The sequence below is a fragment of the Lonchura striata genome, chromosome 16, assembly GCF_046129695.1.
Source record: "Lonchura striata isolate bLonStr1 chromosome 16, bLonStr1.mat, whole genome shotgun sequence".
Taxonomy (NCBI): domain Eukaryota; kingdom Metazoa; phylum Chordata; class Aves; order Passeriformes; family Estrildidae; genus Lonchura; species Lonchura striata.
The window spans coordinates 3,845,741-3,858,779 of NC_134618.1; the positions used below are offsets into that span (position 1 = coordinate 3,845,741).

Below are 13,039 nucleotides of genomic sequence, written 5' to 3' on the forward strand. Positions count from 1 at the left end.
TCCCCTTTGTGCAGCTCCAGAAAGAGCCCGTGCAACAGCTCGGTGCCGAGCGACGCCAAGCGGCCGGCGGAGCTGATGGGCCAGGAGGTGGTTCTGGTCTCCTTCCTGCTGCTCCTGCTGGTCTGGTTCCTGAACCGCGAGTTCGAGGTCAGCTACCGGCTGCACTACCACGGGGACGTGGAGGCCGACCTGCACCGCACCAAGATCCAGAGCATGCGGGATCAGGCTGACTGGCTGCTGAGGAACATCATCCCCTACCACGTGGCCGAGCAGCTGAAGGTGTCCCAGAGCTATTCCAAAAACCACGACAGCGGCGGGGTGATCTTTGCCAGCATCGTGAACTTCAGCGAGTTCTACGAGGAGAACTACGAGGGCGGCAAGGAGTGTTACCGAGTCCTGAACGAGCTCATCGGGGACTTCGATGAGCTGCTGAGCAAACCCCACTACAGCAGCATCGAGAAGATCAAAACCATCGGGGCCACCTACATGGCGGCGTCGGGGCTGAACACGTCGCAGTGCCAGGACAGCAGCCATCCCCACGGGCACCTGCAGACCCTTTTTGAATTTGCCAAAGAAATGATGCGGGTGGTGGATGACTTCAACAACAACATGCTGTGGTTTAACTTTAAACTCCGCATCGGCTTTAACCACGGCCCCCTCACGGCCGGGGTCATCGGCACCACCAAGCTGTTGTATGACATCTGGGGGGACACGGTGAACATCGCCAGCAGGATGGACACCACCGGCGTTGAGTGCCGCATCCAGGTGAGTGAGGAGAGCTACCGCATCCTCAACAAGATGGGGTATGACTTTGACTACAGGGGGACGGTCAATGTGAAGGGGAAGGGTCAGATGAAGACCTACCTTTACCCCAAGTGCATGGACAACGGGATCGTGCCACATCACCAGTTGTCCATATCTCCAGACATTCGGGTTCAAGTGGATGGCAGCATTGGGCGGTCTCCGACGGATGAGATTGCCAACCTGGTGCCTTCTGTACAGAATTCTGATAAGATAGCCCACGGCACAGATATCTCAGAAGCCAAGGACATCCTCCCTTCCGCCAAGAAGCTCCAGAAAGACGCGGCGAAGGCAGAGGAGAGGTGCAGGTTTGGCAAAGCCGCGGAAAAGGATGACTATGAGGAAACGGGGACTGAGGAGGTCAATGAACTGACAAAGTTAAATATCTCTAAGAGTGTATGATGAACTGTCAGAGTTGCATGAAGTGCTCTGTCCATAGAAACACACAGACTTTTGCAATTGGCAGTTTTCTTTTCCAAGAGAGACCTTCTCCACACCTGGGTTGTACGTTTGTGTTCATTTCGGCACCTGGGGCTGTGTGGATCATGGCTCTTCAGGGCTTGTTTTCATCCATCTCTCTCCTCCATGCCCCAAACCACATCCCAAGCTCCCCAGCTCCCTGTGCAACCATCTTACAGCTGAGTAGAGGATATTAAGTGCCTTCAGATATACTCCATTGGACTCCCTGTCAAGGTACAGAGGCCCCAAGTGAAATCATAGCTTTGGGTATTTATCTAATTTTAAAGAAAAGAAAAGCTGTGGTTATATCATTTTTATTGTTGTTTCTCACAAAACACTTTTTTTGGCTAATGCAACTCCTTGGGTTTTTTATATCTCTCGGAACAATGTTTTACTGTTATCAGACCTTTTGTATGTAACACACAGACATGTGCATGTATCTACCATATGAGACTGCTATAAAGTGCCAGTAATGCACCACAAGAATGTCTGGGCGAGGGGTGACAGCCTTTGGGTCGGGCTGGAGGGGGAGTTGTGCCGTGGCTCAGCCTTTAGTTAGGGCAGGAGGAACAGCTGCTGTCGTTCTGTTCTCCTTTCCCGATGCTTTCTGCAGCCTCCATGTGCCATCGTGTGCTTTGGATAACTTCTTTTCCATATAGCCAATGAGTTAGTGATCCGTGGGAATGGAAGGAAGGTTGGGACAGGTTTCCAGAAGCAGGAGAGACCACGGGAGTGCTGCAGTTCAGGGCTCCCAGCTCCGTACGCAGCTCAGTGGGAGAAGGTAGGTGCCATCGGTGTCTCTGAGCTGATTGGAGAGAGAGAAAGAGAGAAGCAAAATAAACGTTTTGGGAATGCCTTTATTTATTTATTTATTTTATTCCTGTTTGGTTTTTTGGGTTTTTTTTTAAATTTCGTTTGGGAATTTTCGCGTGCGGAAGGGACCGGGAGAGATGGATTGTTCATGGGTTTAATGGGAGTAATAAGACAGTGTTTGAGCCTCTTTGAACTACCAACCACTGTGAGGATGTTACCTTAGGCAATATTTGGTTCCAAGCTGGTGACACTTGGGAAGCCACCAAACACAGCTGAGTATCCCAGCTTCCCTCTGGACTGAGCCAATGGTGCTGCACAATATTTTTCAGGATTTTTACACACACACACACACACACACACACACTGCTTTTGCACCAGGGAAAAAATCAGAATGCTCCCTTCCTGCTGCTGAAAGCAGGAATAGGGAAAAGAGTCCTTGTAGTGAGCTGAGAAGCACAATCATTTCCCAGCCCTGGGAACAGCTCTGTGCAGGTCCCTAGGAGCAGAGGCCTGCAGGAGCCCAGGAGCTGCTTGCACAGGGGGAACTGGGACTGGGGGCTTAGGCTGTGCCAGTCTGCCCTCTGCATGCTTCCACCACCTCCCTCTCTGGCGTTGGATGCCCTGCTGGGGATCATACTGACCATTCAACTGTTCTAGTTTAGCCAACTCCCTCTGACACCAAATAAAGTGAAAAGATTTTTATTCCCAAAACAAGTTGACCAGCCAGGGAAGAGCTGGGGAAAGGTGGTGCTGCACTGGCTGCTGATGGAAGCTGGGGCCTCTTTCCATCGGAACTCAAGTCAGAATGTATTGATTCTTCCTCTCATCCCCATGTGATCTTGGGGTATGAGTAATAAATATATCCCTTGTGGGGTTCTGTTCAGCTGGTGGAAATCCATCTCCACACCACAGTCGGCATGGAGCCTATGAAGCCTTTCTCAGATGGGATTTCTGTGGGATTTCTGTGGGATTTCTGGATCTCAGTTGGACAGTACTCTGTGCACAGGTCCCGCAAAGCTGCTGTTCATGCATGTCAGTATTCCATTTGATGGGAAAGCTGCTCAGAATTAATCTTTGCTCAATCTGCCAGCACACAGCAAACCAGGGGATCTTCACCCCCAAATCCCTGTGCCACAGATGCTGTTCCTGTTTGGAGGCTGTTCCCATGAGCAGCAATGTGAGGTGGTTTTGGGGGCAGAGTTTTCTAGCAGCTTCCTACTCCCTAGGTTACAACTTCCCCCTCCCCACAGTGGGTTGCAACTTTCAGGTAGTAATTCTGCAAATACCTCTTGCATATGAAGAATGTGTACCTGAAACCATTGTTAGGGTTCTTGGTTCAGTTGTGTCAGTATTCCTTTTCCTACAATCAAGGAGCTAACATGATCCAGAATTGTTTACATGCCTTCCAGTGTTATGTTATTATCTTGGAGTTGTTCCAGCCTTTCTCCCTGTCACTTTTTTCTCCCAGTTTAAAGACCCTGCCATCCTTGCTCTCTCCCTGCTCAGCTGTGTGCTGGGGCAGAGCTCAGGCAGGACGTGCTGTTTCCTTGAGACGCTGCACAATAACCAAACCTCCCCCAGCCCAGCCCTGCACCAGGAGGGGTTGGCAAGCTGTGGTTAAACCCAAAAGGAGAAGGTGCTGGAATGGGACTGCAGACCCCAAGCACCTTCCTCTTCATTGTTCAGGATGCAGAATCCTTCTCCAGCCTATAAAGTACACAAGGCTCCTGTGCTGCTGTGGTGTGGGGCTGTGGGAGTATTGTTGGGTTTATGGGAACATCCAAATACCAAACTCCAAACCCACCAGGGCCTCTCTATGTTGGCACTAAGCAAATAAAGACACTGAGGACAGCAGCACTGGTGAACTCAGAAGTCAAGGGCTGTTGTCTGCTCTGGGAACTGACAGTGATGGTACTCTGCCTTAACTCTGGATTGGGAAAAGGCTCCTGCTGGGTGACCCGTGGTGCCCCGTTTGCTCTTTGCCAGAACAGCAGCAAGAACTCCACAGCTGGGGCTGCCAGGGCTTAAATCTCTTCAATGCAGTGGAGTAACCAAATCAAGAAGTTCAGTTCTCAATGGGTGGTTTGGAGTGTGAGATTTTCCAGGTGCAAGGAGATACCTGTTTGTGTTGTAAAGCAGTGTGAGCTGAACCTTCACGCCTCCCCTTACGCTTTGGAAGATTTATCCTGACACCAAAATGACTCCGGAGGCGTTTGGAGCAGTGTTGTGTGGCTGTGCTGCAGAATTCCTGACACGTGTGCTGGTGGGAGGCCACAGGCAAAGTTCACTCCATTAAAATGCCTGTGGTGTGTGTGCTGGTGGTGCCAGCAGTGCTGTCAGTGAACGCGGGGGGTTGGCTGGATCCCCAGGGGTTTATTCCACATGGACAATCCATGCGTGGCTGTGCTTCCAATCTTTAGGGTGCTTTAATGGCAGTGATTTAAAAATGGTCCAGAGAAGGGGACTGGGGAGATTGCTGAGTATTTGTGAACCCCATGTTACCTTCTGCCACTTGCAGCACCTGCTCAGGGTGCAGAGTGACAGGGAGTACACAGAACACTGTCAGCAGTCAGGTCTTAATCTGCTGCTAACACACCAACGTGCTTTTTCCTCCCTGCTGCTCCTGTGAGAGATTTCTCAGTGAGAACCAGATAAATGACATTCCCATTGATTAACTTCTGCTATTAGGACAGATTTGCTGTTACTTCCCAGGATTTGGGGCCATTCACCTTTGCTGGAGGTAAAACGAGCACTGCGAGCAGAGTGGGACAGTGCCACAGGCTGCAGCTTCTGCTGTGCCCCAGGAGTGACAGAATGAGGGGAGGAAAGGGTGGGTTCCCCAAGGGCTTTTCACAAAATGTACATATTTTGTTTTAGGGCTAAAACACATAAAGGAGGTGCCCAGAACAAAACTGAAGGGAGCTCCCTGTGCCCATAGCAGGTTTAGCTAAAGAGGAGTTTATTCCTGAGTAAAAGGCCAAGTTTTTAGGGCTTCTGGCATTTTAAAATTGCTAACTTTGATCTGTTTCTAAAACTTCCAATCTGAATACAGCAAAAGGTGTTGCAAGGGAGCAGTTAATTCACATCACTACATCTCAAGAGGCTGAAGGTGCCTGAGGTTGGCTGTAATGCCTTTGGCTGTTTAAATCTGCACCTTGGCTTGGAGAGGTTCTGCTGAATTTAAATTTTTTTTCTCCTTTCTTCCCTGCTGTGATGTCGTTTTCTCCATCTAGATGGGATACACAGGTGGCTGTTGCCTCTCTCTCCTCACCTTTGGGAACCTGTGTGTTGCCCATTGCACAGCAGAACCTGAGCAGAGCTCACAGCTCTGGGAGCTTGTGTTTGCTTTGATGCCTTGGTCCATTTTGCCTGGTCACAGCTGCAGTTTCCTCCTCGTGGTGGTTACAGAAGATACAGAAGAGGCACGTCCCTGCAGTTAAATTTAAGAATTAAATTTAAAAACGCAGTTGTTGTTTATTGATGTGATTTTTCCAGTTGCTGGAAATGCCAGAGGGTGGTTTGACTGTAAGAACAGAATGATTTGCATGTGGGAACAGTCAAGGTGGAGGTGCAGGGATGACCCAGGGCCATGGCACTGCCATCTCAATGCCCAGGCAGCTGTGAAAGCTGAAGTATCAGAGTACTCCTGAGACTTGACTGGCTGCTTGTGGAACATTGATTTGGGCAGCAAAGTCATTTGCTCCAATGTTCTTCTCCTTTTGAGTTCTCTCTGCAGGCTGTAGCAGTCCTTGGTTTGTTTCCTGGGGTAAAACTTGAATTGCTCTTTGCTGTTGCTGAGACTGACCTGTGCAGGCAGTGGCAGTGGGATTCTGCAAAATCCTATTAAAAAGTTGGAATTAGTAACCATTACTCAGCAATTCCTGCAGGCTCTGGAGCTGTCTGAGTGCTGCCATGGTGTGAAGGTGTCAGCTCAGAGCTGTAGGCAGGACACAGTGTCGTGCTTTGGCTCCGTGTGGTCAAGTGCTTCCAGGTCTGGAACTGGGGAGAGAAGAGAAGGGAGTGTGGAACGAGCTGCTGGCTGGTTTCAAGGGCTGATCTGTAGTCCAGGAGTGCTGGAAGGTGTCTCAGGTGTCAAGCAGAGCCTCAGCTTCCCAAGCTGAGTGGGGAACCAGAGAGCCTTAAAATGGGTTAATTTTATTAAAATCTGCGTTAACACCACCCTCTGAACTCTGTGCAGAGAGTTTTATTGGTGAAAGTCAGCGGGAGCTTATTGCATCTGTCTTACTTAAAAAGTTTGTTTAAAATGAAGCAACAGGCTCTGTAGAGGTTAAAGGAGAAGATGAAACGGGTGGAGTGTGTCTTGTCTTGACACTGGTGCAGTTTGAGGGTGCCATGGGAAGGAGGTTAGAGGTGCTTTGCAGACATGTGGTAAAGCTCTGGTAGAAAAAAAATACACATTTTGTATAAAATCTCTTTCAAGTCTTTCTGATGTGAACTGAACTTCTGTCTCAGCCCTGATAAGGGGCTGAGCTGTACAGCACGTACAGAACTGTTTGCTCCTTGCCTTCTGGAGTCAATATTGGCATGGGAGAAAGAAGATTAGTTTGGACAAAACAGATTGGTGGAAGATATTTAAAGCTTTTTTTTTTTTCCTGGTCCCTTACTGTAGCTGCTAAACATGTGCTGCCCTAACCCAGCTGCCCAGCCCGAGGCTGGCCAGGAGCTGGAGGCAGGAGCTCAGGGGTGGAGCTCAACACCCTCCTCAGGAGCTGTCCCACCTGGGCATCGGTGTCGGAGGCACAGCCCTTGGTGTTCCACACGTCTGGAATGGCCCCGAGGCCGCTGTCAGCATCTCCTGTCCCAGCCTTGGTGTGCTCCTTTGTGTCTCCCTCTTCTCTGGCTCACTGCAACAATGGCACAGGATCCCCGAGTGGTTTGGGTTGGAAGGGACCTTAAAGACCATCTTTTGCCACCCCTGCCATATCCAGGGACACCTTCCACTGTCCCAGGCTGCTCCAAGCCCTGTCCAGCCCGGCCTTGGGCACTGCCAGGGATCCAGGGGCAGCCACAGCTGCTCTGGGCACCCTGTGCCAGGGCTGCCCACCCTCACAGGGAACAATTCCTTCCCAATATCCCATCCAGCCCTGCCCTCTGGCAGTGGGAGCCATTCTCTGTGTCCTGTCCCTCCATCCCTTGTCCCCAGTCCCTCTCCAGCTCTCCTGGAGCCCCTTTAGGCCCTGGCAGGGGCTCTGAGCTCTCCCTGGAGCTTCTCCTCTCCAGGTGAGCACCCCCAGCTCTCCCAGCCTGGCCCAGAGCAGAGGGGCTCCAGCCCTTGGGGCATCTCCATGCCTGGAATGGATTTTAACATCCAGAAATTACACTGTTCACCAAATTGAACTGCAGAGAAGGTCCTGGCGAGGATCAGTTGGTACAAGTTGAAGTTCCCACTCTCATGGGTGATGCTCTGACCAGTTTGTCATCCCGCTCTTTGCTGGATGTGTGGTATAAGCCAGTGCCACCACTTGCATGTCACTGATTCGGCCATCAATTCTCAAATCCTCTTTCAGATGAATCAAAGTTACTTTCTCAAGTTTTTCCTCCTTTTCCTCCTTCAGTTACTCAAGTCTTCACTTGTTTCTACCTTAGTGCATTCTATCTTTGGAATTGAAGATGTTTTGTGTTGATTTGAGCTGGAGATACAGCTCAGGGCAGGGAAGGACACATAGCATGTTGTCCATCTGTGGGTGTGTCCAAGGGGAAATGCCTCTTTAGTGACTCTGAAGCTTTGCCTTTTCCAGGTGAGCCCAGAGCTGTGTTTAGGGTTTATTTCCAGTACTGGATGTACCACTCCATCATGTCCAAAGGAGGAGGAGGCAGCACTGCCAGCTCTGCTCTGTGTCACGGCCTCAGCCAGTGTTTGGCCACTGCACAGGTACTGGCGTGGTCCCACAGGCACCAGCAGATGTTCCAGGAGCCCAAGGTACCAGTCACCCTCTCCCCAGTTTAATTTCTTCTGGTTTCAGAGCCCATGCTGTGATACAGAGACACATAATACCTATGCTGAGACAGAGACCTGTTACACCCTGCTGCAAGTACAGCTTTAAACTTCCAAAGTAATAAACTCTTTAAAGCCAAGAGCCTTAACAACTCCGACATCTGCTGGAACAAGAAACGCAGTTCTGAGGTCATGCTGAGTATTTGGGAATTTTTCCTGCTCGATGGCAAGTGTCTCTGGCTTGCAGGGAGGCAGCAGCAGTATCCAAAGATGACAAGGACCTTGGCCACCCAGTTCCCCAGGAACAGGTAAACAAGCACCCCCAGTCACCTCACTGCCCCGTGCCAGCTGGATAGCTTTAGGTGTTGAATTGCTCAGGAAAGCTCCTTCTTTCCATGAAACAGTATTCTTAACTTAGCATCAGATGTTGTCTTTGCTGGTGGCAGGGGCTGAATTCCTCTTTTCTCACCCTTTGATCCTTTCAGCACTGAGGAGGACAAGGCAGGGATGTAAATGATGGAAAAGGGGGGATCAATTGGGAAGTGCCCCTGGAGGCAGCCCCAGTGGAGGAGCTGCCGTGCAGGTCCCACAGTGGTGCCTGGGCAGCAGCAGCTCCAGCAGCCAAGCTGTCCCCAAGCTCTGGGGAGGTTTGCTCTGGGCTGCTGCCTGCTCCACACAGCTAGGCCATGGTAAATGCACCTTCCTGCCTGCCTATTGGTGTGATTGTCTCATGGAGCAAACTGCAGCTGGTTACTGAAAGCGTGCTGGGAATCAGAGCGCTGTGTCCAACCACAACTGGCTGGGGCTGGGGATAAGGGTTGGGGTTGGATCTGCCCATCTTCTGTCCACACAGTGACACCCACACAGTGATCCCCCTGTAAAAGCCATCACTGGGCATTGAGGGTGGTGGTACCTGATTACAGCTGGAGAGAGACTAGTTTTGCAGTGATCAGCTGAGACCAGGGTTGGCTTTGTTTTGCCAAGGGCAAGGAGTGGTCTGGGAGCCAGCACAGGCCCCTGAGCATCCCCTGCTTCCTTGAGAAGCTCCCTCAGCACTGACCCAGAGCTTCAGCACTCCCTGTCCTTGCACAAGCACACGTGGGGATGGATAGAAATACAGATGGATATAAAGCACGAATTGAAAATGCCATTGAAACATTATTGAATTACAAATTGAAAATGAATTGATAACAGTTTCCAGGTAAAATATTTTAAAAGGCAAATTGAAGTGTATTGAAGTCTCCAGGTTAGCTGGACATTATTTTCTCCTGGTATCTCTGGTTCCTTTCCCTCCTGCCCAGCGCAGCCCGTGTTCCCACCTTCTCCCTCCCTTTGCAGAAGGAAAGAACCGCTCTGTTTACACTCCCTGCTGGGGCAGCCTCGCCCGGGGCTCACGGGGCTTCCTCGCAGCAGCCTCACTGTAAATACTCTGCCAACGCTTCGTGGACAAACCGAGATGGCAAAAAGTTGTATCTGTGAACTATTAAGCTCTGTGTGTATATAGATCCGATGCGTATTATCTGCGGCTCTGTAATCTATTGTATATTAAACTGTTCCACTGTACGGCCGATCATTTCATTCTCTCTTAGATGTAGAAAAGCTGAGAAGTAATTCACAATACACTGTGTCAACTCCAAATCGTTTTTTGCTTTCGTATTTTTGCTCCAACCCCACTTCAGCCGCAGCCCTTGGCACATGATCTGGAAGAAGAATAGTTTGGAATAGGTTTTTCAGCCCTTCGGTTTGGATCTGCCTTTTAACAATGTTTCTTTGATAATCGTGAAGCCACCAAGTTAATTTTTGATTAGGTGCATACTTAGGAGGCATCTTAAACACGGAAGGAATTTGTCACATAGACATGCTGCACTTTGATATGTTGGTTGGCAGTGAATGACCTTCCTATTCCCAGTGCCCAGGCTGAGAAGACAACTCCTTCCTAATTTTTCCTCATTTTAATCCAGCTCTGAAGCATTGGGAAGGAGCCGTGCAGCACCTCCGCAGCCACCTTAGGTCACTGCTGGACAGAGCTTTTCCCCACAGGGAGCTTGTGTTGGCCAAAACTGGAGATGAACTTTAAGTAGTTATTTTTCTATTTGGCAGAGAGCATTGATGGTTTACTCTGGAATTCCAGTGCCTTATTCAGATCCCTTTAATTTGCTTGGAAAGGGGAATGAAGCAGTTTTTCTGGAGTGAGTGTCCACAGAGCAAGGACTGTCTGAGTGGCAGTGGCTGGGCAAGAAGAGGAACCTTGATAGTTCCAAAACAGGAATCTGGGCTAAAGAACAAACCCAGTGTCTGTCTGTCTGTCCCACACCCCCCACCTCTCTCGGGGTTTCTTGTCAGCATCTCAGTGTGTGTTCATCGGGTTTCACTGGGGAATGGAAGCCCTAATGAGACCCTGAGCCCTCCCCAGTCAGGGTTTGACCTGGCAGATGCTAAGGTTTCCTCTGGATCCTGCTGCCTTTCGATGACCAGTGACCCACCACTGTGTCCTGCAGCACCAAACTCTTCTCACCAGGCAGCCAGAACATCTCAATGTGTCCAGCCACACTGTCCAGCTTCCCTTTCCCTACTCTTCCTTGGCTGCAGCAGAGCAAGAGCTGCATCAAAGCAGTTTTCAGTTTCTCTGGGTCCTTCTCTGGACTGATTATTTCCCCCCATATTTTGAACATTTGTTTTTTTTCCCACAGACCAGGTGAGTATCAGAGCACACTGTAACTAACACCTGTGGTGTAATTGGCACCACAGCCAGCATTTGCCCTGAGCTCCTCAGTGCCAGCCCAGTGTTTAATGCTGTAGGGGTGTGTAGGCCTTGCTGGGGTGTTCCCAGGTATTCGCCTTCTGTTGTAGGTGAAAATTGTTCCAATGTTGTCCAGTCAGGTTCTGATTGTGGATCGTGGTGATTGTCAACTGCCAAGGGATATTTTTTAATAAATCTGGTCAAGGCATTTCAAATGAATCCAGTCTTGCTGTTTTCAGTTTGTCTTGTCCTGGGTAAGCCCACTTTAAAGTTTCTTTTCTCTCTGTGCTTGTTTCGTGGTCAGGATGTGTCGTACACTGATGTTGGGTGTTGAAAGACCCACCCTGTGTGTGGTTAGTTTATGTGGGGATGTGTAACAAGAAAAGCCCAAAGATCTCTCAGGGAGATGTTTCACAGCAGGTTTGAAAGTCTGGGTTGTGTTTGTCCCTAGTGAGCCTTGGGTGCTCGGCCTGCTCTCATGGTGTGCTTGGCCCGACTGGACAGTGAGGGACAGCAGGGCCAACCCGGAGGCTGTTCCATGTCTCTCATCTACAGGTGCTGCCAGAGATCTGGCAGCTCAGGCCTGCTGCAGAATGGGAGGGATCTCTGTGGGATCCACTGGCTTCTTCCTCCTCTGGTAGAAAGGCTTCAGGATTGCCCTGGGTGCTGGGAAGGTGAGTGGCACCTGACCCCACAGGTTATTGGTGTGGGGGTGCTCCCAGGTTCTGTACCACCTGGCTGTGCCACTCTCAGGGTTTCCACTTCTGAGGAACCACCATCACCTTGGAGGTAATGGAGAGGTGCTGCAGCACCTGGAGCCATCTCCCAGTGACCTGTGGGTGGCTGAAAACTGCCTGGCCTTTGCCCTCCTTGCTTAACCAGAGGTGATATTTCCGCTGTCCTGTGGAGGTGAGAACTTGCAGGTGATCTCTGGCCCAGGCTTGGCCACATTTTAGGACCCCAGTGCCCTCCCAGCTCCAGCACTGTGGGAGGTGGGTGTGGAGCACATCTGCCAGCTCCTGCCCTGGTTCCCCTGGGCTATCTTTGGGATCTCCAATCCAAGCTGTTCCCCCGTTTTCCTGGGGCTGCTCCAGCTCTGTCTGGGTCACAGTCCTGAGCTGCATCTCTTCCCAGGGAATGCCCATCTGCCTCTCCCTGCTGTGCCATCACCATGGCTCCATCAAAAGACTCTGCCCTGGTCCTGCTTCAGGGGCAGCCCATGGAGAGGGTGCTCTCACTTGGCTTCCCACATCAGCCACCAACTTTTCACACCAAAGAGCTTTTCTTTCATCTCTGGGTTAAATCTTTCTTTGGAGCAGTGATTTCCCCCTGCTCTCTCTGGTTCTGTGACATTTCAGTCCAGCAAAGCCCACAGCAGTTTGTATTAATGGCTTTGGCTACTGCAGTGGCACGGGGGACATCGTGTGTCATGGCTCTGCCGGGGGGACCTGCAGGGCTGTGCTCAGCCTGGCCACAGCAGCTTTGGGTCTCACTCATTCATCGCTACTTTGCTTTGGTAACTAAACTTCTGTTGCTTTGTGACGTCAAGCAGCATTTCTCATTTCCCAGCCTCACAGAGTTTATGGGAATTTAAAAGCTAGATGCAAATGAACTTGATTAGCATGCTTAATTATCTTATAAACCTCATACTCATCTGTCCTGCATATGCTTTGTACTTGACACTCGGTGACAAAGTGACCATGTTGGGCTTGGCACGAGGTGCCTGAGTGAGGGAACCTTTGGGAAGAGCCTGGCTCTGTCTGCAGAGGGGCTGTGTTAGTGCCAGGGGCACACTGCAGGTGAAATGTCTTTTTTCAAAGGCTGTGTCCAAGCTGGGAGATGGGAAATGATGGGTAGAACATGTGGCAGAAGGGCACAATCTTAGAAATTATTAATTAAAAGCAGAAAACCAGCATGGAAACAATTGAAATAAACCCCAATCTCTGTCCATTTGCAGCCCAAGATCCTGGACTGGATTCTGTGGTGGCACATGATGCATTTCAGAGTGGGGAAGCTGTGCTGCAGTCACAGCACTGGCTGCCTTGAGCTGTCTCAGGGAATGCTTCTGGCCTTATTTAATGTTATTGAAAAATAGCAGAAAAAATGAGCCTTTACTTAGGTTGGTTTGCAAACCCGTGGCTCTGCCTGGGTAAGGGACAACGCAAACTCCAGACTTGTGCCAGAGCCCTCTGAGGGTTTAGAGGCTGTGACAGGGTCTGGGCACAGACTGTCAGCTCTACTATACAACAGAATCATGTTGGAGCCACCTC

General features: G+C 50.3%; 1 protein-coding gene across 2 annotated transcripts in view; it reads left to right on the top strand.

Annotated features, from left to right (window-relative positions):
• The window catches only part of ADCY9 (adenylate cyclase 9), an 82,703-nt gene extending 80,587 nt beyond the window's left edge, over positions 1–2,116 (top strand). For both annotated transcript variants that reach the window (XM_021540800.3, XM_021540801.3), the window contains one exon: positions 15–2,116. In XM_021540800.3, the coding sequence (XP_021396475.1) occupies positions 15–1,203 (1,189 nt within the window). In that variant the 3' untranslated portion in view covers positions 1,204–2,116. The remainder of the gene's footprint in view (positions 1–14) is intronic.
• The last annotated feature ends 10,923 nt before the right edge of the window (positions 2,117–13,039 follow it).